At 46.2% G+C, this 25,957-nt stretch overlaps 1 protein-coding gene across 5 annotated transcripts in view; it reads right to left on the minus strand.

The window, feature by feature from the left end:
* Dym (dymeclin) overlaps positions 1 to 25,957 on the minus strand; it is a 259,589-nt gene that overhangs the window by 32,331 nt on the left and 201,301 nt on the right. For 3 of the 5 annotated variants that reach the window (XM_034518362.2, XM_034518360.2, XM_076912455.1), the window contains one exon: positions 7,413 to 7,526. The exons of the other annotated variants lie outside the window; for them this stretch is intronic. In XM_034518362.2, the coding sequence (XP_034374253.1) occupies positions 7,413 to 7,526 (114 nt within the window). The remainder of the gene's footprint in view (positions 1 to 7,412; positions 7,527 to 25,957) is intronic. 5 annotated transcript variants of the gene reach the window in all.

Consider the following 25,957-nt stretch of genomic DNA (forward strand, 5'->3'; position numbering starts at 1 on the left):
ATGAGTATACATTCCCACACACACTATTATGCAAATATTTTAGAAGACTATGTCAAATAATATTTGATGGAAAACTATCTTATTTGGTTGAATGCCAGTTACTATGCCACGAGCTTCTAGATCTCTTCAAAACTGGAAGAATAATTCTACAGACTTAGTTTTCATTCTTCAATAAAAGGAAAAACATCAAAATGTTAAGCTCATATGGTTCTTTTAAGTCAAGGTAATCAAAAAACTGAAATTTAATGCTTAACATTTATGATAAACCACCATGTAGACATTATGCACTTCCATAGAATTTATTAAAATAGTATTTCCAGTTTGAAATCTATTCCTACAAACCCTTCACATGTATGCCACTGTTGTATTATACATATATAAGCAAACTGTCCTGAATGATTCTGATCATGCTTACGTGGTATACCAAGACTATTCAATGCACACAGCCTTTCCAATCAACTTCAGATACTGCAGTATCCCACGAACTGCATTAAACTCTCAAGGTTTTAGGTGATTTGTTTTATTATAAACACTCAGCTCCCCTAAGAATGATTAAAACAATGGAGGGAGCCTTGGCTCTGAAGCTAAGCAGTCCCTGTTCTGAGTAGCATCTGTGGTAATGACAGGTTCTCATTCAGACCAACAGAGCATGACTCACTACTTGCGAGTAAATGTAACTCCAGCTTCTCCTCTAGTGCGGGTGATGGATTGTTTTGTTTTCTGTTTTTAAACGGAACCATCCATCTTCCAACCTCTATAACCACAGAGTGCAAGGCAAGCTGAGCCCAGGGGGACACTTTTTTCTTTTTTTTTGCTATGTTCCAGAACAAAACTACTTGTCTGACTTAAAGGATTTACTTGTGACCTCGGCCTTAATGGTATATTACTCTAAACAAGGGTTAACTTCTCTGAAACCCACAGAGATCAACTAATTTCTCTATTAGCTATAACCATAAAAGGCTGCATTTCGATGTATACGTGACTGTCTTAGAGAATCATTTATTCTTGAGTACAGTACAATAGAAAGACAATATATCCACGTATTGTGGCCTGCACTCTGTAATTCATTTTGATCTAAGGTCAATATTATAGGTCAAGCTTCACTATTTTCTATGGCCCATGGAAAGGTTCCTGGACAAACTGTGTTTATTAAAGGAACTAGAAAACAGATCAGGCATTGCAGTCTGTGTCAGAAGGGATCAAGGACACAGCTAGTAAGGGTGAGGTGAAAGAAAGGAGTCGAGGCACACCAAGAAGAGACAAACAAGAAAGGTGCCTGGGCAGGGCGGAGGCAGAGCCCAGTGAATTAGCTGTTAATGGAAGAGAGGGAGGAGAGAAAGGCCTGGTCTGGAGCTGGGGCACAGAAGCTACAAGGCTAACTTGCAGCCATCCACAGGCCAAGGAGCACCGAGGACAAGGCGGGGGTGGCAAAGGACAAGGAAACCAACCCCAGGAGTTCACTGGCCAAAGCTAGAGAAATCTGGGCAAAAATAAACAAACAGCACTGAACTGAAAACCTACAGAGTGAACTACAAAGTCAGCCTTAGCAAATGTAGCCCAGTGGTCAGTTCCTCTGTCGTCAGCAGACCTGCTCTATGTGAGCAGGACTTGTTTGTTTTGTCCTCCGCTGTGGCCACCGTGTCTAGAACAGAGCCGAGGACAGGGGGCAGCAGTTACAGCATTAAGATCCTAGAAGATGACAGAATACAACTTTGAAAAGAACATCTAAAGGTACAGAATTTTTGACTCCTCAACTCCCGGATGGGAGCAGCCCCCACTTCCTGCACAGAGTAGGTAACAAGGGCGGCTCACTCCTCCACCCATTTTATGGACTGGCACAGGCAGCTGAGGCTGCAGATCAGCTACTGGCTGGAGGGAAAGACGTTAGTTAAACACCTAAGACAGGGCAGAAGAGGACAAGACAACGGGAGTAAAGTGCTCTGGGCATTTTACTGAGAGAGACATACATGGATACAAGAATAAAAAGAAAGTCTTCATGCAGCCTTTGAAATTCAACAGGGCCTTGAAGGAATGCTCAGGATCTGAGTAAGAGAAAGGCCAAGGTAAAAGAAATGCCACCTCCAGATGACAGAAGAGGAGAAACGGGATGCCACCTCCAGATGAGATCTGCAGGAGCAAACCCACAAAGGAGGCCAGGGAAGGACACACTGCAGAGCTGCCTGGAGCAAGGGGAGTGGGGAGAAAGAAGGCTGGGCAAGGAGCTATAGGGGCCCTGAACTGTCCCGAATCCCAGAGGAACTTCAGACTTTATCTGCTGGAAACAGGGCACTGCTCTACAAAACTCAGCATGGAAGCAGAAAAGACAGAACTCTGAACTCTAAGAATCACAAGAAATCTTTGGTATGATTCTGGGCAGCTTTCCATCATAAGACTTTGTGGCCGCATGTGCATGCGTGCGTATATGCGTGTCACGTACACACATGTGGGGTTGGCATCAGGAGTCTTGCTCTTCTGCTCTCTGTCTTACTCCTGAAGCAGGGTCTCTCAGCTGACCCCAGAGCTCACAGACACAGCTAGCTGGCCAGCTCGCTCTAAGGATATTTACTGCATTGACACTTTGTGAATCCTGCAGTTACAGTTAGGTACCATGCCACCCAACATTTACACAGGTCTTGGAGATGGAAACTTCTATCCTCACATTTATCCAATGAGTCATCTCTCCCCAGCCCCTCCACCTTAATTTTGAGACAGGGTCTCTTGTTGAATCTGGAGTTCACAAACTTGGTCAGACTAGTTAACCAATGGGCTCTGGGGATCCACCTGTCTTCACCACCCCAGCACCAGGGTTGCAGATTTGTCTCTGAGCCCAGCCTTTCCTACGGGTGCTGTGGATCTTCACACGTGTGCAGGAAGCAGTTTCCTGATGGAGCCGCCCCGCCAAGCTCCCACAGGACTTCTTTGAACTAGGCTCTCCTTTGCCACGGCTTCGAGCCCTCCGGTCACATGATGCTCGCATGTGCTCCCAGACTTTGCTGCAGGTATGTCTCAGGAAGTGGCTGAGAAGACACACCTTCAAGTGAACAAGAGCTCTCTTGGCCAATTCCCACCCCACTGATTGTGTGCCTGATTCTCCTGTGACATAAGCCTTGCAGTGGCTGCTCGTGGTATCTCCCGGGATCCGCTCTTCCTCAGGTTATACACCCTCTGCTCCTCACTTCATGTGATTTACATCTCTTCATGTAACTGCTTTGCTGCCTCACATTTGGGCTTCCTAACATAATGCTAAATATGATGTCAGACTAACACTAACGGACAAGTCCGGAAACCATAGTGACCCAGCGCCCAGGCTGGCACGGAGTGAAACACTGCCTGGAGAAAGGCTGCCTTGGTGAAGCATGTAGCTGGGCCCAGCTTTGCATTCAAACATTACTCAGTGTCTTGAGGTCTTAGCTATGTCATCTAGAAGGCTGTGGTGACAAAAGGAACAGTTCATTGTTATAAAAATGGTCGGGAAAGTACCTTACAGCATTACTACTATTGTAGAATTTAAGTTCTTAAGTTTACTGACAAGTTACATTTGCCGGAATTTTGAGAAACAGTGTCAAAAGATTAAAAAGACTGTCACAGCGTGGAAGAAATCAGTACAGAGACTGTACTAGGAAAACTAGAAATAGATTCAGTGTTCTGGTCACTTTTATGTCAACCTGACACAGGCTAAAGTCAGCTGGGAAGAGACTCTCAATTGAGAAAATGCCTCCACAGAACTGGCTTGTGAGTAAACCTGTGGTGTGGTTTTCTACTGACTGATGTGGGAGGGCCCAGTTCACTGTGGGTGGGGCCGTTCCTAGACTGGTGGTTCTGGGTAATTAAGGAAGCAGGCGGAGCAAGGTATGGCAGCAAGCCAGCAAGGAGCCCTCCTCTACAGCTTCTTCATCATCTTCTACTTCCAGGTTCCAGGTTCCTGACTAGACCTCCCTGGATGATGCATTACAAGCTGTAAAAAGAAATAAACCCTTTCTCCAAGGTAACGGTGCTTTTGGTAACGGTGCTTTTGGTAATGGTGATTTATCACAGCAACAGAAACCCTAACCAAGACATCTGACAATCTTAGTATTGGTATTGTTTTAGTTAGGGTTTTACTGCTGTGAAGAGACACCATGACCACTGCAAATCTTATAAAGGAAAACACTTAACTGGAGCTGGCTTATAGTTTCAGAGGTTTCATCTATTATCATGGTGGGACGCATGGCAGCATGCAGGCAGACACGGTGCTGGAGGAGGAGCTGAGAGTTCTACATCTTGATCCACAGAAGCAGGAGAGACTGCCCCACTAGGCCTAACTTCAACATGAGACCCTCAAAGTCCCCACAGTCACATGCTTACTCCAACAAGGCCACACCTCCTAATAGTGCCACTCCCCATGTGCCAAGCATTCAAACACTTGAGTCTACAGAGGCCACTCCTATTCAAACCACCCCAGGTATATATCTAAAATAGTCACGTGTACTTTCCTGCCTCACTCTTTACGATAGTCATGAAGTAGAATCAATCCAGGGGCTGTGGATGAGCGACTGGGTAAGGAAGTGTGGTACACATTTACAGTGGAGTATTCCTCAGCTGTAAACAATGCTGCCATCTACAGCAATGTGGCTGGAAGACAGAAAGAAGTAAGGCACACAAAGACAAGCATCAGATGTTCTTACTAATACGTGCAAGTACGTGTCTCCGAGAAGCAGAGAGTATAGAACAGTGCTTACCAGAGCCCAGCAAGGGTGTGTGGGAGGACGATGGGTGATAGAAGTTTGGGGTGAGCCACGTTTAGCAGAGGAGAATTACTACGGCTGGGCTGGCACTAGCCAAGTAAACACTTCCTAACAGCTTGTAGTGACAATTTGTGTATGCTCCCAGAACAAACAGCCAGTGTCTGTGACAGATATGCCACTACCATGATCTGATCCCACATTTGCACTAAAATGTAAGTATGTACATTTACTGTGTCAAGTAAAAGGTACAGTAAAAAAAAATCAAATAAAAGGACTAACACCTCTTTCGCTATTCATTTACCTACCTTGGACTTCAATTTTGTTTAAAGGACACATTCAACCAACACGATGAAGGAGACAGAGGAAGCTTACTGGTGATGGGAGGGTATGTAACTGTAACCGTGTCCTCTCCTTCTGCACTAGAGACCCCAGCTTGCTTCTGGCCTCCCTGGATTGATGTAACTCCCAGCAGAGTCTGCAGCTGTCTGAGCAGGCTCATGCTGCTCCTTCTGCCTCTTACACAAGTGCAGGGAGTGGCCTTGCTGCTTCTCAGGATGAGTTGCAGTGTCTTTAGACAGACCTTGTGCTGCCCTGTGTGTTTGGGGGGGGGGCGTCACTGAACACACTCCCTTTCCCTTTCATTCTATGCAGTCGGGCAGTGACTGAGAGCCTGGTGTGGCATTTCCCAGCAGGGCTATGCAGGGCTTAGCCTTAGGCTGTGGCAATGAAGGTGGTATGTGTATACCCTGAAGGGCACAGGAAACCCAGGTCCAGCCTTGCCAGCTGCTCCTGTGCCCCCACTGTGATGTTCCAGGAAATCCAGGTCACTGGTGGGGACAGCCTTGCAGCTTCTGTGGTTTCCCTTCATTGTGCTCCCTCAGGTTTTTCTGAGATTTTGAGTTCTTTATAGTAAGTCAGTATCTACTGAAATCAGGGATTTTACTTCTCTTGACAGGTTTGGTAGGGTAAACAGAAGCTACCCAAGTACACAGGACTTCTTGAGAGGCACTGAAGTGATCCAGAGGTCTCAGGGAGCTGCTGCAAACTTCAGCATCACAGGGTGCCACTGAAACCTCAGCCACAGAATGTTCTCCAGAGGCCCCCATACTAAGGGCTTGGTGTCCTGCTTGTGGGCAGCTGAGCAAGTAGAAAGCACTGAGAGGGACTGGGTCAGTTTGCAGGTTACTGGGGGACACTGTAGTCCCAGGTCTTTCTTCTTCTGTTCCCTGGCTTTGAATGAGGCACAAAACTTAGTTCTGTCACGAGCTTCTATTATAACATGCTGTCTCATGACTAGCACAAAGCACAAAGAAACAGAGCCACGTGATCCACAGGCAGAAACTACTACAGCAAGTCTCTCTTTGTCAGTTGATTACTTCAGGCATTTTGTTACAGTAACAAGAAGCTGACTTAAGCTCTGTGTGTGTGTGTGTGCGTGTGCGTGTGCGTGTGCGTATGCCTGTGCCTGCCTGCCTGCCTGCCTGTGGAATGCAAGGATCTTTGCTCCCCTCTGTAGCCCAGCAGACTAGAGAGGAGGCCAGGAGGGATGCCGAGCTGAAAACGCCTTTCTTAGGTTCGTTTTCAAGACCTTGTTGATGACTGGATGGGCAAGTGTGTTTAAGTTCTACCCTCCTGAGTAACACTCTTCCTTGCTACATGCTACATGTACTTGCAGCAGAATGCCTTGCTTCTGGCCTACAGATGTCACTATGTTCTTTGCTATCTAAACTGAGAAATAAATGATCTTCTTTGACGTATATAATATCTGCACCTTGACAGTGCTTCTCAGCCTGTGGGTCATGATACTTTGTGGGGTGTGTGGTGTCAAACGACTCTTCCACAAGGGTTGCCTAAGACCATCAGGAAGCACAGAATTTACATTATAATTCCTAACTGTAGTAAGATTATAGCTATGGAGTAGTAACAAAAATCACTTTATGGTTGGGGTCACTCCAGCAGAACCACTACCCTAAGGGGTCAGGTCAGGGGCATGGACTTTTAGCCACCTCAGGAGTGCCTCTGCCACACAAATGTGAAGTGTTTTCTTGACATGCAGTATCTCCCCCTTTTCCATAAAGTACTTTTCTTTCCATTACCGGATAAAGGCATACAGTAAGCAGTGGATGAACCACAAGCTAGCGCTTTGGAGCCAGACTGCCTGGGTCCGACTCAGCTCAAGCACTTCCTGGTAGGAATGCTCTGGGTAAGCGAGTCTTTCCATACTAGTCTCTTCACCTGACGACTTCAGCTGTTAATGCCAGCTGCTCGAGAAGGGATTGAGTGAGGTGGTACCTCAGATGCTGAGGTCCCGGCATGACACAGGGAGGCACTCACAAACATCAGGCACCATGGTATTGGCTCACTGCCGCCTTCCCATTAACCTTTTGTGATGTCTGTATAATTCAATTTGTTTGACTGGATTAAAAATATACCTGTTAACTATGAGTTGCTCGCGGGGTGTGCAGGGCTTACTTGTGGAGTGTACAGAGATGTAAATGCGTATCTGACTATTCTCTTATGAACTGCGGTTTTGGTATCAGGATACAGCAGAGGGAATAGTTACTTATTCTGACATCTGAGCACTGGTAAGCACGAGAGTCTCAGCAACACCTGCTGGATGCTGATATGTATGCGCCTCAAGTGACCAACAGCCAGTGCCATGGGCACCTCCCTCTTCAGCCGGCTTACCTTCAGTCTGTCTTTGGGCAGCGCCACAACCCCTTGTTTAATTATTTCCAAGACCCTTTCCACTGACAGCTCAGCTCCAGCTTGTAGCAGTCTTGAGCTAAAGAAGGAGATCACCTGCCAAGAAAGAGCCATTAAAACAAAGATTTACTTATTGTATTTTCTGGGATTTGCCTGCATGTATGTATGTGCATTACATGTATTCCTGTTGTCCGTGGAGGTCAGAAGAGGGCATCAGATGACCAGAAACTGGAGTTACACGTGGTTCTTAGCATGTGGGTGTTGGGAACTGAACCCAGGCCTTCTGCAAGAGCAGCTAGCACTCTTAACATCTGAGCCATCTTCCCACCTGGAAGTTATTACTTATCAATATTTTTTTAAATAGTCCTCCTGCCTCAGCCTCCCAAGCATCCAGGATTATAGGCATGATACCAAAGGCAAACACTGAACAAGAAGGTTGCCAGACATGGATTTTCAGTGAAGCCCTTCTCACCCAAAGTCAAGCCTTCCTACTTCCACTTTTAAGGGACCTAGACTCCGCTTTATCTGACCTCCTAGCCGTTGTCCTCTCAACAGGGTTGATGGCAACCATGGGTCTGCCCTGAATCAGGGTGGCTAGTCATCCTGCGAGTTAAGAGTCTATCCAGCTGCCTCCCAGGCTGTCCTGTTTTCTGTTTGTTCTTCATTTTAGAGGAGTGCTGAGCAGAAGATGGGAAAGGAAGGCAGAATCTTCTGTGTGTCAATTTCCAAGCTTAATAAGAAACCCCAGAAGAATTCATACAGGAAAAGAATCTTAATGGCTAAAACGGTATTTGGGAATTATATATGATTTGAATTCATCTGTAGCATTCCTAGCCCCAGTCACCAAGGAGATCAACAGCGAGCTTCTGTCTGGTATCACCATATAGCCTGAGCTATGCAGTAAAATGCTAACATATAGCTTCAGTCCAGATCACTGAAAATTTATAATTGGAAATTAAAGGTAGTGGGGTAGGGGGTCTCATGTGGTAAAGTTTGTCTTGCAACTATGAGGACCAGGGTTTAGTTTGTGGGACTCACATAAGAAATCCAGACGTGGTGGCCCATGCTTATAACCCCAATGCTAGGGAAGCAGAGGCAAGAGGGTTCTTGGTGCTTGCTGGCCAGCCAGCCTACTGTACTTGGTGAAAGCCAGGTCACTGAGAGACTCAGTTTCAGAAAAGAAAACAAAACAAAAACAAAGGAAGGAAGAAAGGTGCTGTGTTGTCCTTGAAGGATGGTGTAGAGGTCACCCTGGGTCTCCACACATGTGCATGTGCACACAGAAACAAACATATACACCGAAATAAACACAAGGCCAGCTGGCAGCGGAGTTGGAGATGTAGTTAGTATTAGAATGCTGGATAGCTTGTGTGAAGTCCTGGGTTCAAACTCTTTGAGTTCTGCAAAACCCATGCCAACCAAGCAATCGCAAACCATACAGAATGCCATCCGAGGCTCCCAAGGAGGTGCTATTAAAACTACAGTGTTACAGAGCAGCAAGACTGCTGACCTGTCCACTCAGTAGGGTAACAGAGCTTTTAGTCAGACATGCAAAAATGTAAGCATTTATTTTCAAAGGCTGAACATCTGGCTGAGACGGCTCAGCCAGTAGAGGCTCTTGTCACCATATCAGATGACCTGAGTTCGATCTCTGAGACCCACCTGGTGGAGGAAGAGAACCAGTTCCCTGAGTTGTCACCTGACCCCTATATATGTGCTCCCCCCAAAAATTGTAAAAGAAGATTTTAAAATGTTGAACTTTTTCCTTTTTGCTTCCTACATGGCTTCTATTTCACATGTAAAATATGTAACACAAATTTTGAAAACATTTACATGCTTTCTTTGAAATATCTCTCATAAGTACTTATTCTTAAAGAGTCCTGGCGTTTTTCTTAAGTGTTTTAGTAGACAGTTGTGCTGTGCAAATGCCACAGGAATATTTCCACTCTGGGAAAAAGACACTACTCTGGCTGTTGGCAAGTGTGCACCTCTCAGCTCAGACAAGAAGTGACTACAAGGCAGCCCGAGACTTTACAAATTGCTTATTTTGTCCACATTAGGTTGGCCTTTCATATGTGTTAAGTATTATTTCAGGTTTTTGGGGGACTCTTGGATTAAAGCTCTGTTCACAGTGTCCAAGGCATGTGAAGGGATTTTATTATATAGGGAACTAAGAGCTGAAGATGGGTACAACACAAAGAGAAAACACATTACCAAAGATCTGTTAGAATCTTTCTTTAAAATATATAAAAGGGTTGGTAAGAGGGTGGGGCTAGTAAAGGAACAGCCTGGTGATCAAAGTTCAATCCCTGGGACCCACCTAAAAGTGTCACACAGGTACACACATATACCTGATGCATACAACAATAACAATTTAAAAATAAATAAAATATGCAACAAAAATATACAAAATGGTTAAAAAAATTATAAATATTGGCAGTTTCTTGTGATTTTTCTCACAAATTGAAAAATTAATTAAAATTAATTTCTTTGGCCAAAAACATTTAGATGAATTAGTTTATTACTACAACTCAGAATGGATACCCGAGGCGTGTAGCTTTTGAATATTTACTAAAGGCTGGATGATGCTTGACAGACACAGAGTGACTTTCAAATACATCAGATCATCAGAAGCAGCCATGAAGCTTCGTGAAATACCGACCCTGGGCCTGGTCAGGGACCCTCTAACTGATGTCCAGGTGCTTCTGACAGTTAGCCAGAAGCTAGGCCAGAGGTTCTCAGACTTTACTGACTAAATGTGAGTACAAGTTTTTAAAAAAAGTATATACTTGCAATAGGTTCTATTTGTTTATAAATGATATAACATACTACGTGCAGAATTAGCTAATAAGAGATTTCTTTTAAAAATTCTGTGTGCCTGTTTTGCTTGCATGCATGTACGTGCACCACATGCCTGCCTGATACCCAAGGAGGACAGAAGAAGGCAGCGGATTCCTTGGAGCTGCAGCTGCAAGACGGCTATGAGCTACCAGTGTTGGGAACTGAACTCTGCAAGAGCAGCCGGTGCTCTTATCCACTGAGCAATCCATCTAGCACAGCATACAGTGAGGGTAAAATGATACACACAAGCCGTGGAGGTGGCTCAGTGGGGAAAGGTGCTCACTGCTAAGCCTGGTGATCTACTTGGAAACCCGTATCATGGAAGGAGAGAGCTGACTCCAACAGGCTGTCCGACAATTTTTATGTATACGCTGTGGCATGCCCACCATATATATCTTCAGTTAACAATGGCGAGTAAAGACAAAAGAACTAGGTTTTAAAGAATTACTTTTTGGTGCTCATTAAGGTATTATTGAAGGAAAGGACCTGGGTAACTGGATCTCGTCGTTCTTGCTACTCACAAAGGCAACTCATCAACTGCAAGCAAAACAGAATTCCTAGAAAGATACACTTACTATGTTAATTTTATTCATCCATCGATCCATTTATGTATCTATGTATCTACTTATCTGTTTATTTAGGGACAGGGTCTCTCTCTATAGCTCTGGCTGTCCTGGATTGCTTGACTGATTTATAGCAGGGTCTACTGTATAGCCCCGGCTCTCCTGGGTGCTGGGATTAACGGTATGTGCCGCCACACTCAGCAGATCCAAAGCACCAAACAGAAACCTTCCCACTCAGACTGATGGACCCACTTCTCGTGAGATTGCATGGGAGTCTCACCTCTACTTCACGAGGTGGCACCTGCTCTGGGAGAAGGAGATGCCAATTGTGCATTGTTCTTTGTCACATGTGCTGATCTTACTGTATTTCTCTCAACTTGAGGGATAAGTATGACATTTTCCAAAGATTTCCTTAATTGAATTAAAATCCTATAGGAACACAATTATTTTTTCTTTCTTCCCTCCCTTCCATTTTTCTTTTCCCTTTCTTTTTTGGTTTATTTTCCTTCCTCCTTCCTCCTCCCACTTTTTGTGGTGGAATCCAGGTTTTGCATTGTCTAATCAAGAGGTCTTCTACCGAGGGATATCTCTAGCCACTAGACCAGTAAAATCCAATGTGACACAGCACATGGGAGCACAAGGGGGTATGCCTGCCAAATCCTGTGTACTGAGGTTCTCCTTCCCTCCCTCAGACTGCCCAGAGTTTCGCCGTTCACCTTGGCACAGTATCCTGGCACACTATCAAGGAAGAGCTCTACCACCAAGTCATGCCAGCCCACGGTCAATACCACCAGGAAGATGAAATCTCTTTCTTTTCAGGTGAATAAATGAAGCTCTAATATGTCTAATATGTCCTTCCATGATCTTAAGGAATACTGATGCAACTTATGGGGGGACTGCTGACCAAGACAGCAAAATGCTCACACCCAAAGCTAAGTGGAAGCTACGGTACTCATATACCAGAGACACAACAGGCCAACTGAAGCATGAGTTCTCACACATCACTTAACCAAATACAGAGATGGGAATGACAGGTCTGTTTTGCTCCCTCTGTGGCCTACACTGGCTGGCCTTAAGCCACTGAAGAATTCTCATGTCACCAGAAGAATGGCAGGGTAACCACGTGGCTCCAGTGGCAAGTAAATGAAATTTACTTATTACTTATTTATTGTAAAAAAACTGCATCTCATTTGCACGTTTAAAGTTAATGATCTTTAAGTATAATTTCTGCATCATCATGAGGGAGGAAGTAAACTTCTGCAGAGCCTACCGCGCAGCCTGCAGAGCCTACCGCACAGCCTGCAGAGCCTACCGCACAGCCTGCATGCCCTCTCTACTGTTTATCAACACCACAGCTCTATGAGGCTGACAAAATCTTTTCCTACAGATGAGAGAGCCATGAGTGAGTGGAGTGTCAGGTGCAGCTGGAGCTGGGACGCTCCTTTTAGTGTCACTAAGTCTCCAATTCTCAGGTGACAAATGGAGCTCATGCTTAGGTGACTCAAATCCCCTGCCCTGGCACTAGGGACCAAGCACGGTCTTTCTTCCCATATATTAGGCAAGTGCTCTGCCAACAAGTATGTTTTCAAAACAAAACAATTCAACCTGTCAACCAACCAAAGACCAGGGGCTCATTATGCATCCTAAACTGACCAAGAGCTTGCAATCCTCGGCTCAGTTAGTTTCTTTCTTTTGATTAAAAGCCACCACCCCCCCCCCCCCGCCCACCACACCTGTGTGTGTGTGTGTATGATGTGTGTTGTGGCACACATGATACATTGTGGATGGAGGTTAGAGGACAAGTGAGTGTGTGAGTTCTAGAAACCAGTCAGCCCGCCAGGCCCAGGTGGCAAACGGCTGTACGTACCAAGGCACCTTGAGGGCCTTGTCTCGGCTTTGGAGTGCTGAGATTACAGTTATGTGTTAGCACCTCAGACAAGCTTAGTTTGTAAAGTAAGAAATGGTCGAGATGAAAGATGTAATGTAGGTTGTTAGGCCAATATTTCAGACAAAATCAGAATTCAGTATTAGCTAAGATTATAAAACAAATAATCCAGAAGATATGGACTGGGTTTTTTCTACTAGCTGTTTAGACTTTTGGTTGCATTAGTAACCTCAGTGATGATGCCTATGACAGATAGCGTGGTTCCTATCAGCTCCACAACTAACAATCATGTCCAATCACCTGCTGTGAAATCGGTGAATGGTCACTCCCAGCACAAGTTTTACAGTCATGAGCAGCTTTCCCAGGGCAGGCAAGGGTCAAAGGAGCCGGACATCTCAGCCAGGCAAACATTGGTTCTTACAAACTAGCCACTCTCCAAGAATTGAAAGAAGTGCTAGATTTTTTCTAAAATTTATTTTTATTAGTCTTAATTGTGTATGTGTCTGTATGTAAGTACACGAAAGACTCCAGAACCCTTAAAAAAAAAAAGAGAGAGAGAGAGATATTTGTGTGGTGCTTTGAACAGGAACATCCCCATAGAAAACCACATTTGAACGCTTACTCCATAGAGAGTGGCACTACTGGGTGGGGCAGCCTTGTTGGAGAAAGTGTGTCCCTGTGGACGTGTGCTTTCAGGTCTCATATGCTAAAGCTAGACCTAGTGTGGCAGTCTCCTGTTGCTGCCTGCCGATCTAGATGTAGAACTCTCAGCTCCTTCTCTACACCATGTCTGCCTGCATAGCAGCCTGCTTCCCGTCATGATGATGAACTAGCCCTCTGAAACGGTAAGCCAGCCCCAATTAAATGTTTTCCTTTATAAGGGTTGGTGTTGTCATGGCGTCTCTTCACAGCAACAGAAAGCCTAACTAAGATACTTTGCTAGTATTGAGTTATAATTTTTGTCTGAAATGTTTGGCTCAAGAACCTACATTACTCTTTCATCTTAAGCATTTCTTGTATTAAAAACTAGGCTTATCTGAGCTTACGTATGTGCACATGAAAGAGGTCAGAGCCTCCTGGGGCTATGCTATAAGCAGCTGTAAGGTTCCTGACATCGGGTTTGGAAACAGAACTTAGGTCCTCTAGAAGAGCAGTGTGTATGTTTAACTACTGAGCCACTGGGACAGGGTCTCACGCTGTAGCTCTGACTGTTCCGAAAGTCACTATGCAGACTAGGCTGGCCTGGAAGTCACAGACATCACCTATCTCTGCCTCCTGAATGCTGTGATCAAAGAAATGAGTCACCGCACCTGGCTTGTTTTGGTTTTAAAGGCATTAATAACTATGTTTTAGAAAGTAAAGCATTTCTTCATTATTTGTTTTGTCTCTCCCCTAAGTTTTTTAGGGGGGCTTGGGGGTGCTGATGGGGCTCACCATGTAGCCTTGCTGGCTAGCCTGTCTGCCTTACCTCCTGAGTGCTGGGATTAAAGGCATGTGCTTTTGTTCTAATTAACGTGCATTCTGACAACCTACTCAATGTAAGTCACTGCTTTCTGCTCTCGGGAGAGATGGCTGGCACGCCTGGGGGAGGTAGGCTATGAGAGAGCACGGGGGGAAAAGACTAGAACTGCTCAAGATGAGGGTGCTAATGTCCGGGCTCTGTCTTGCATGTTCACTAGCAGTGTGATCTGTAGGACACCCAACTGCTCCCAGAGGTGGCATTATGCCGTGGCGAAGAAAACACTCTTGTTGGCAGACAGCCTGGCATTAAATCTTAGCTGTGCATGGAGTCCTGGAAGTTATCTCATGCTTTTACTATGCTCAGTGTCCTGATTGGTAAGCAATGTAAAAACACAGTCCTGTCTGACAGTCTGCTGTGAGAAGTGGGTTACATGACCAGTGACAAGTGTGCTACACGGTAAGCACCAGGGTGTCACTGTTGTCTCCTCTATAGTGGGTTAATATACAGCACAACACAGTTCCCACACCTGTTGTACAGGTGTCGATAATGAGAAAGCAGGACAGAAGTCTGTTAAGTGAAACCTATGCACAAGACACCGTACACTCAGCAGTCAGTGTGCCGTCCGCTCACTAATGCATCATACCTATTGGTATCTGTATTTCCTGTGGCAGCCACTGAACAGGTGCACAACCTCAGAGCCGAATAATTGGGATAAGACAGTAGTTCCTAAATCCTCAAAGACATACTATTTGCTTCCTTAGAGAACAATTTGGTAACTCCTTCTTTAGAAAACATTATTATTATTATTATTATTATTATTATTATTATTATTTGTTTTGGAGGCAGGGTTTCACTATGTAGCCTTGGCTGGCCTGGAACTCAGACATCTGCCGGTCTCTGCCTCTCAAGTGCTAGGGTTGAAGGAGGCGTGTACCACAATGCCTGGCTAAACGCCAATTGTACATTGGACAATGTAATAAAAAGCCTTTTGTGGTTTCTTTAACGTTTACCACTTTGGGAAGTCTTTTTTTCTTTTCTTTTTTCTTTTTCTTTTTTTTTTTTTTTTTGAGACATGTGCTGTTTGTGTGTAGAGGAGAGAGTCTTCTTCAATGGCTCTCCACCTTACTTTTGAAACAGAGTCTCTCACTGGAGATGGAAGCTGCTGTTTACAAGCTAGACTGACTGGCCAGCAAAGCCCTATGGAGCCTCTGCCGGGCTTCGGCCTGCACCACCACATCTGGCTTTTACATGGGGCTAGGGAATTAAAGTCAGGCAAATACGGCATCTTCTCCACCCTCCATTTGGGACTCTTGCCTTCTTTTGGAGTTTTTGCCAAGTATGACAGGTAAGTTGCTGCAGGACTTCTTGCAGGGTATCTAACAGCAGCAGGCTTTCTCTGTCTGGCCGTGCACCTCTGTCACGTTTCTAGATCTATCCTCTCTGTGGAATAGGTTCTAGGTTACTGAGGTGTTGTCCCCACTGCATTAAAGTGTCTTTTACTGTCTTATGCACGGTTTCTGACAAGATTTCTGTTACGGTTTGTCTTCCTCTGTCCTCAGAGCCTGTGTGTACGACGCTGCTCTTTTCTCTAACTGCACGTAAGTCTGTATTCTTTCTTTTCTTTACACTTTAGATATTTAAAGAGCGTGTGGGTGTTCAACAGACTGATTCTGCCTGAAGTTCTCCGAGAGTCTTAGATCTGTTGCTTTGATGCCTTCTTGCTTCTTAGGCCTGTTCTTTCTCTTTCCTTTCTGACACACTCCAGTTGTATGCTGCACTGTCTGATGTCATCTCACAGCTCTTGGATATTCCACTCATTCCCATTTTTCTTCTGTGCTTGTTAGCATAATTTTTAGTGATCTGTCTTTAAAAGTCACGTCCCCAGCCCCTTGCTACACGCAGGCCTACTGATGAGCCCGCCGTGGTGCTGGCACAGCATCCCTATTGGATATTTTCTCCTGTAGTGTCCATCTCCGGGATTCTATAAGAAAAACTATTACTAGTGGTTTATATACACTGTCACCTATCCCACCAGGTCAGGAGTTGGCAAGCTTTTTCTGTAAAGGACAAGGTAGAGAGAGAATATCGCAAGCTCTGTGAGTTGCAACGCAGGGTCTATGTGACATTCTTCTTTTTAAAACTGTAGATGATGATGTCGTTCACAGGCTGTATAAGCTGTACTCCAATCAGGACTGAGCGGGGGGAGGGCAGACTTCGTTGATAGTTGTCTTAGACATTTAATGATTTTAATTTAATGATTTTTAATAACTTTATAACTAGTAACAGTTGTTATAATTAATTATATTATATATAACATATATCACATATAAAATATAATAACAATATATTAATAATAATTAATTCATTTTAATGATAATGTAGGTGCTTGGCTGATAGTTTTAACATCTGAATCATCACTGAGTCTATTCTGTTATTTCTTGATTTATTTGGGGGGGGGGGGTGTCTCATTGTGTCTGGTTGAGTCCTGGACACTGTGTGGAGAGCTGCAGAAGCTGAGGCGGCCTTGGTGATGGGCCAGATTTGAGGATGAGCCCATTTACTCAGAGGGTAAGCTGGATGTAACTGGATGTGAGGTTTTGGTTGCTATGACTCCTTTCAGTATACTGCACCATCTAATAACAGGCCTTCTCTTAGGCCCTGCAGGCTTCTTGACAGTAGCACTTGGTGCCTGTCTGCTTTTAGTTATCCATGCATGTGGCAGATCCATGCTGTTGATCCTTTCTCAGCAGTGGGTGGCTATTGCTTATGACCTAGCACTTGCTAGGCTGATGGCAGAAAGCAGTTATCCTGGCCCTGCTATTGTAAGACTATGTGTTTATCGAAGTTGTATACCTGAGGTCCAGTGTGATATTTTCCCCTAGTGTTTTCATTCCTCCTGTTTGTGGCAGCCAAATAACCGTATGGTGAGTTTTGTGGTAGACAGAAGCTCTAATGATACTCTTAGAGGCTAATGCAGTTTCTTACACTTCCTTCCAAACAGGTGTCCTTTTCTTCCATTTCCTCAGTAACCAAGTGTCCTAAGGGCACAAGGTGTTTTGCTGTTATCTCAGGCTATTATTCTCAGGCAAAACTTTAAAGCCACACTTAGCTTCTGTTCACTCTTGTATGGCAGTGGTCTGGTCTCTCTGTGCTGTGCCACAGGGACCCTGGCCTGGTATCTCACCTTAATTTAGAGAACAGTGGGAGAGTGTGGATATTCGTTCTTGAGATCCAGGTATCCTGGTTGCCCTGTGACCTCAGCTCCCTGATATATAAAAACAAAACAAACACAAACTAACAAACCCATCCCACCCCCCTCCAAAACAACAAACCCCCTCTGCTTTTGTGTTTCATTTTTTTTCTTTGTTGAGTAGAATTTTTTCAGTGTTTAGGCAGAAACCCCTATGAGGAAATGTATTTTTTAGTAGTAAATATATTGAGGTATTATTATCATACGATAGAAGGACTCCACTCGCTTTAATTGAGCTGCAGAAAGGGTTCTGACAAAGGAGTAGCTATTAACCGGCCTCACCTGTCTTTTCTTTTTTTGCACACTTTTTAAAAAAGTATTATTTATTTATTTTTATTTATACGAGTATACTGTAGCTAGCTGTCTTGAGACACCTCATAAGAAGGCATCAGTTCTCAATACAGATGGTTGTGAGCCACCATGTGGTTGCTGGGAATTGAACTCAGGACCTTTGGAAGAGCAGTCAGTGCTCTTAACCGCTGAGCCATCTCTCCAGCCCTGTCTTTTCAACACATCTTCTCCCATTCCTTCTCAAAGAACTCTCCCTCACCTCACTTCACCTCACCCCTGTTCTCAACCTGAGCACTCTGTCCAGACAGCAACAGGGCTCGCTATCCATTTCTTCCAAGTCTTGCTTCAGACGTATCTCCTCAGAGAGGCGTCCTAACCACTCTGTATAAATCTCAACTTCCAACCTCCATTCCAGTTTGCTCCTGTTTCCCTTTCCTGCTTGTGGTGGTTTCAGTAGGAATGGTCCTCACAGACTCAAGTGTTTGAGTGCTTGGCCATAGGGAGTGCCACTATTAGGAGGTGTGGCCTTGTTAGAGAAAGTGTGTCACTGTGGAGTTGGGACTTTGAGGTCTCCTATGCTCAAGCTCCTCCTAGTGTGAAAAAAAAAGTCCAGTCTCCTCCTGGCTGCCTGGGATCAAAATGTAGAGCTCTCCTCCAGCACCATATTCTGCCTGCACGCTGCCATGCTTCCCACAGTGATGACAATGGACCAAACCTCTGAACCTGTAAGCATGCCCCAATGAAATGTCCTTAGAAGAGTTGTCTTGGTCATGGTGTCTCTCCATAGCAGTGAAACCCTAACTAAGACACTGTCCTTCCCTTACTTAAACAACTGGATAGATACTGACACTATTTACTGTGGTTGGAAAACTGAAGGGAAGAAAGTCCTGTGTTCACTCTTTGGAGAAAATCAAAGTTTCTGATTCAATCAACTGAATATGTGTGGGACTGAATGGGCAGCACGAGGTCAGGACCGGAGACACGATGGAACCGTAAACTCTTCCCCCAGAGACTAGCATGGTCTTTCCGCCATTTCTTCCCTTGGCTACGTCGGAAGTTACTCCAGTCTGCACTGTAAATGGTGTCCTAACCTCTTGATTCTGCTCCTTAATTCAGGCAGATGACACTGTCTTCTGTTCTGGACAGAAAGACGATATTCAGTGGGTGATATCAATCTGGGCATCTGAAGAACACATCCATCTCCTTTAGCAGACATTAAAGGTGCTCATTCCACTTGAGCTACCCAGCTATTACCGAATCTTACTGAAAAATACCAGTTCTCAACTCCATCAGCTAAAGCTAACAGCAGATTCCTTATCTCCTCCAATCCTTTACAACAGCCAAGATTGGCTGAGCCTGGCTCAGTATTTAGGGAGGAGAGATTCACTGATACATCTTATTGTGTCCACATCACTATGTATCAGAGTCTTTTTTTTTTTTTTTTTTTTTTTTTTTTTGGTTTTTCAAGACAGGGTTTCTCTGTGTAGCCCTGGCTGTCCTGGAACTCACTCTGTAGACCAGGCTGGCCTCGAACTCCGAAATCCGCCTGCTTCTGCCTCCCAAGTGCTGGGATTAAAGGCGTGCACCACCACTGCCCGGCAGTATCAGAGTCTTAAATGTGATACATTCCCAGTGTGCCCAGAACTATTTTTGATTACAGCATCTAACAGAGTTATTGGAATGTTGGAAACTTTATTCATGGTGAGCCTTTCTTAGGTTTCTCCGAGGAAGTGTAGAGGACATGGAATTTAGGACGAGAAGAGCTGGATTCAAGTAGCAGAGTGAATCCACACCAGCCGTGTCCCCTCTTTCCAAGGACTGTTTCCCTCAGGGGGTGGAGAAGGAGCCAGCAAGAGCAGCATCAAAGAGCAAGGCCTGTTCAGGTGCACTCAGAGTGCTCTCGATAGAAATTTGATTTTGTGAACTGAAAAGCAGTGTGCTGTCAGATCTAGTCACTGCATACTTGATGAATGTAGGTTAAGTGTCATTCTGACAACAGGCAAGTAAGTAGTTCAAGCCTGTGATCAAGCACTTAGGAGCCTGAGGTAGAGAATCACAAGTTCCAGGCCAAGCTGGGCTATGTGCCAAAAAGGAAGAAGACAAGACCCTGAGAGGCTTTATCCTTTGTAAGGACATGCACATGCCATCTACAGATTCAAACTCTAACCATTCCTAACTCAGTGCCATCCTTCTGCTCAGGATCTGCCTAAGCTTCTCAAGAAGCTATGATAACAGTCAGGCCCAGTTGAGAATCCTGCAGTAGTTTCACAGATAATCATTGTCCCTTCAATGACAGCTTTAATGCGAGAGAATCAGACCAGTGTGTGTGGATGCAGCAGCCATCCCAGCTTAGAAAGCATGTGCCCAAGGGACACCAGCATTCTCTGACAGTTTAAGCTTCTGAGTCCCTACAAAGGTTAAGCTTTTGGGTCCCTACAAAGGACACACTTGGTCATGAAACCTCTTACTTTTAAACATCTCAAACTATTGCTTCTCACTAGGTATTTATAGTTCTTCCCAGTGCAGACTCAGCTTGCCAATCGAATGTCCTCTTATCATAGCTTTGTATCGAAGTGGTGTTGCTTGGTGACACAGATGACATTCCACCTGCATTAGCTTTCCAGGGAACTGGGCTAGAAACAGCTAACAGTGTCCAATGTTAGCACATCGAGAAAGGGTTTGTTAGCCCTTTAACTCAAGAGCATCATGGTTCTTAAATGTAAGTGCTTCATGCTTCCAAAAAGGGTACAAACAGGAACCAGAAATGAATTTGTCAAATGAATTCTGCTCTGTAAGGCTGCTTTCTGGGCAAGAGCAACTTCCAGCCAGCAGTCTAGTCCTTGACTTAAGATCAGCCTGTGCAGGGGAAGGAGTAAAGTGCCTGGGGTCCAGGTGAGGATCAGAGCTGGGGCTGCATCTCCCATCTCTGTTTGTACTCTTTCCTTATACCAGAGCACACACTTAACACAAAACCTTAAATTATAAACCACAGTCTACAGATTTCAAAAATCACCTTATTAGAGAAGGCAGGGATAATATGAGAAGGGTATTCCTTGAGCAATAATTTGTTTCATGGATTCATTAATACTAATAGCCATCAATTTTTAAAGTAGTTTATAAGGAAGAGAGGTGGCTCAGTGCTTATGGTGGCTCCCAACCAACTGTAACTCCAGTCCCAAGGGATGTGACCTGCTCTTCTGGCCCCCTTGGGCACTGTATGCATATGGTACAGATACACACATGTAGGCAAACCATCTAGATACATTAAAAAAAAATCAAAGCAGGAGCTTATGAAAATTAAATCCACAGTTAAGGAGGATTTGGAATCAGAAAAAAATACTTTTGTGCTCCCAACTGAGGCTGAGATCAAACCCAAGGTCTGCTGTATGCTAAACAAACATTGCCTGCTTGTCCTGCTGCTCTCTATAAAAGATGTATTTAAGATGTGACTTGGAGGTTCTCAAATATGCAAATACCAATAAGCTTATGTCACTCCTCATAATGGTGAGGATATAAAGAACTGCCTAAAATGTCAAGGCTCAGTAGAGGAAATACACATGCAAACTGGGATTCTGCATCACGGCTGCAGCAGTGGCAACTACAAGAACATCTGTCGCTGGGGTACACACCCACATGATGCAGACACAAGTTTAGGAGGAGGAAGGGGAGGAGGAAGAGGGGAAAGAAGAAGAGGAGGAGGGGAGGAAGAGGAAGAAGAGGAAGAGAAAGATGAGGAGAGGAGCAGCAGCTCCACAGTTTGCTCTAGTCCAACCCTGAGAGACTCAGGAAAGCACTAATTAAACTGCCGACAAAGGGTTGTTTTTTGTCTCTCCTCCTCCTGCCTCTAGGGTCTCCTAATGTTTCTGAGGCTGGCCTTGAACTCATGATACTTGTGCTTCAGACTCCTGAATGCTGGGATCCCAGGTTTGTACCACTACATTAGGAAGCAAAATGGTTTCCCTCCCTCCCTCCTTTGATTTTATTTCTCTTCATCAACAGCTGTTTGTGGAGCCGGTCCATGACTAGCTGGCAGCAGCAGTTTCCACGGGAGCTCTAGTCACAGGCTCTTCTGAGGACCTCAGAGCACACAGCAGTTGTTACGCCTGTGCAATGAGTCTGGACTGGAGGGAGTTTGGGCCCAAAGCTAACTTCGGTTCAGTACTCACCACTCTACATCAGACTACAGGAGTGAGGAGACAGGAGCCTAACTTGATAGAGTGCCCTTTAAGGGCAGAGATGAACTAACTATCAGGAGCTGACCAGAAGCTATGCATACATCCAGGTATAAGTTACGAGCAAAGGTGTCCATCTGGAAGCCATTCCTTACCCCTACCCCAAGTGGGATCAACCAACTTCTACCTCAGCCCTTGGACCCTGCAGACAGGGTTACCGAGCCCTGGTGGGAGCCTGCCAGTTTTCACCTGAAAACAATGATTAGCCTGAGGATGAGGTTTAAAGGTTCTGATGAGAGAAGGCTCTCAAGAACAGGAATGTAATAGAGAAACAGCAGAGAAGAAGTAATTTCCCCAGATTCAACACCAATGAATAAGAATCCTTAGTGTAAAAGTGACCAATGACAACCAAGGTGCAGGAAGTCATGACATTTCACAAGTAAAGGATGAAGAGACCAGCAATCCTAGAGAGAAATGGAAAAACAAAACATTTTTGGGCTGCAAAGATGGCTCAGTGGGTGAGCATCTGAGTTTAGAATCTCAGAAGACAAACGAAGCTGGGCTCAGTAGTGAAAGTCTGTAAGCCCATTGTCCCTGTGGTAGGATGGCAGGAGACGTAGAGAGGCAGAGAGGCAGGAGAGGCAGGAGAGGCAGGAGAGGCAGGAGAGGCAGAGGCAGAGAGAGGCAGAGAGGCAGAGAGAGGCAGAGAGGTAGAGAGGCAGAGAGAGGCAGAGAGAGGCAGAGAGGCAGAGAGAGGCAGAGAGGCAGAGAGGTAGAGAGGCAGCAGAGGCAGCGAGGCAGCAGAGGCAGGAGAGGCAGAGAGGCAGGAGAGGCAGGAGAGGCAGGAGAGGCAGGAGAGGCAGGAGAGGCAGGAGAGGCAGGAGAGGCAGAGAGGCAGAGAGAGGCAGAGAGGCAGAGAAGCAGAGAGGCAGGAGAGGCAGAGAGAGGCAGAGAGAGGCAGAGAGGCAGAGAGGCAGAGAGGCAGAGAGGCAGAGAGGCAGAGAGGCAGGAGAGGCAGAGAGGCAGGAGAGGCAGGAGAGGCAGGAGAGGCAGGAGAGGCAGAGAGAGGCAGAGAGGCAGAGAGAGGCAGAGAGGCAAGAGAGGTAGAGAGGCAGCAGAGGCAGGAGAGGTAGAGAGGCAGCAGAGGCAGGAGAGGCAGAGAGGCAGGAGAGGCAGGAGAGGCAGGAGAGGCAGAGAGGCAGGAGAGGCAGGAGAGGCAGGAGAGGCAGGAGAGGCAGAGAGGCAGAGAGGCAGAGAGAGGCAGAGAGGCAGGAGAGGCAGAGAGGTAGAGAGGCAGCAGAGGCAGCAGAGGCAGCGAGGCAGCAGAGGCAGGAGAGGCAGAGAGGCAGGAGAGGCAGGAGAGGCAGGAGAGGCAGGAGAGGCAGAGAGGCAGAGAGGCAGAGAGGCAGAGAGGCAGAGAGGCAGAGAGGCAGAGAGGCAGAGAGGCAGAGAGGCAGAGAGGCAGAGAGAGGCAGAGAGGCAGAGAGGCAGGAGAGGCAGGAGAGGCAGAGAGGCAGAGAGGCAGAGAGGCAGAGAGGCAGAGAGGCAGAGAGGCAGAGAGAGGCAGAGAGGCAGAGAGGCAGGAGAGGCAGGAGAGGCAGAGAGAGGCAGAGAGAGGCAGAGAGGCAGAGAGGCAGAGAGGCAGAGAGGCAGGAGAAGCAGGAGAGGCAGAGAGGCAGGAGAGGTAGAGAGGCAGCAGAGGCAGGAGAGGTAGAGAGGCAGCAGAGGCAGGAGAGGCAGAGAGGCAGAGAGGCAGAGAGGCAGAGAGGCAGAGAGGCAGAGAGAGGCAGGAGAGGCAGAGAGGCAGAGAGGCAGAGAGGCAGCAGAGGCAGGAGAGGTAGAGAGGCAGAGAGGCAGGAGAGGCAGAGAGAGGCAGAGAGGCAGGAGAGGTAGAGAGGCAGCAGAGGCAGGAGAGGTAGAGAGGCAGCAGAGGCAGGAGAGGCAGAGAGGCAGGAGAGGTAGAGAGGCAGCAGAGGCAGGAGAGGCAGAGAGGCAGGAGAGGTAGAGAGGCAGGAGAAGCAGGAGAGGCAGAGAGGCAGAGAGGCAGAGAGGCAGAGAGGCAGAGAGAGGCAGAGAGAGGCAGAGAGGCAGAGAGGCAGAGAGAGGCAGGAGAGGCAGAGAGGCAGAGAGGCAGAGAGGCAGAGAGACAGAGAGAGGCAGAGAGGCAGAGAGGCAGAGAGGCAGAGAGGCAGAGAGGCAGGAGAAGCAGGAGAGGCAGAGAGGCAGAGAGGCAGAGAGACAGAGAGACAGAGAGAGGCAGAGAGGCAGAGAGGCAGAGAGGCAGAGAGGCAGAGAGGCAGAGAGACAGAGAGAGGCAGAGAGGCAGAGAGGCAGAGAGGCAGAGAGGCAGAGAGGCAGAGAGGCAGAGAGGCAGAGAGAGGCAGAGAGACAGAGAGGCAGGAGAAGCAGGAGAGGCAGGAGAAGCAGGAGAGGCAGGAGAGGCAGGAGAGGCAGAGAGGCAGAGTAAGGTTGTGGGTTGGCAGCCTGTGATGCTCAGTGGTGAAACAAGAAAGCAGAACCAACACCTGAGGTGTTGAGTGTGACACACATGTACCCGCTGTCATATATACACATGCACACAAACATATGAATACAAAAGAGGAAAACATGTTTACACTTCAGAAATTAAAATATTTTTAAAAATTTATCTTAAAATATCTAGAAAAGGAAACTTTAAGTGGTCTCAACATAAAGAAATGATTCATGTTGGAGAATATATGAACATACTAAACATACTCCTCTCCCTCCATTTGTGTGTGTGTATGTTTGCATGTGTGGACACATGTGAACACATGTATGTGAGGGCTTTAGGTTGTTATGGAAATCAACCTTGATCGCTGCCTTAGCTCCTTTTCTATTGCTGTGAGAAGACACTATGGCCAAGCTAAAGTGTTTAATTTGGGTCTTACAATTTCAGCTGATTAGAGCCTGTGACCTTCATGGCAGGAAAGGTGCTGGAGCAGTGGCTGATCGCTCACCTTTTGCGACGCGACCACAGATGCAGAGGAAGGGGGAGGTGGAAAGACTGTCACTTGGAACTGATGTTAAGTCTTCTGAAACTCTAAGCCTGTCCCCAGTGGCCTTCAAGAAGGCCACACCTCCTCATACTTCCCCAATAGTCCTATGACTAGGGACCAAGTGTTGCATTCAAATATTTGATCCTTCAGAGGCCATTCGAGGCAGGGTAGCTGAATCAAACCCAGAGCTCATGATTACGTTTAATCTCTCTGGCCACCTTACTCTGGGGAATCTCCTCTCTTTGACTTCCAAGACTGGACTTACAGATGGGCTGCTATGCCCACGTGGCATTCATGTACATAGACTGAAATAGCACTCTATTCTAAAGTACATTATGCATTCATTAAAAAGTGCTCCCATGTCACCTTTGCCCCCAAACTACTATAGTCTATATGCTCTACCCACAGCAGAGAACAGCAGCGGAGCGCACAGGAAGCAGCTAGAGAACAGAGAAGAAATTCCCACAGGGCCATGCCAGCTGCTCAGGAGTCCCAGCATAGGGTGGGGACAGCAGGCAGAGTGCTTGCTGCTTGACCATTCTGACATTCTGAGGAGAGTGTCTGCCTCTGTCAGGAAGTCTGCAGCAGTACTAGTGGGCAGACATTTGCAATAGTCACGGAGAAAAGTGCAAACCTGCAGCATGACTGCAGTATGACCAAGGAACATAACCCAAGAGAAAACTGACAAGAGTTTTGAGCAGTCCTGGTTCTCTGTGTAGCCCTGGAGCTCACTGTAGAGCATGCCGTCAGTCTCTGCTCCCCTGTGCTGGGGCGTGAAGGTGTGCACCACCACACCCAGCCTGGTAAGAGGTATAAGCAGACCTTCAAAAAGCAGGAAATTCAAGTGTTAACTCTATGAGATGTACCTATGCTCACTAGCAATCAAGGAATTACAAGGTAATATTACAATGCCATCCATTATAGGATGGGTGAAGCTTGGATGCAGAGCCACAGACTTGAAATGGCAGCGCCCCACGGTAAGCTCTGTGGTGTGCTACACTTCATGGGGCAACTCCACCAGGGTCAGATGCTGAATGCCTGGGCCC

The sequence above is a fragment of the Arvicanthis niloticus genome, chromosome 14, assembly GCF_011762505.2.
Source record: "Arvicanthis niloticus isolate mArvNil1 chromosome 14, mArvNil1.pat.X, whole genome shotgun sequence".
In the NCBI taxonomy this organism is placed as follows: domain Eukaryota; kingdom Metazoa; phylum Chordata; class Mammalia; order Rodentia; family Muridae; genus Arvicanthis; species Arvicanthis niloticus.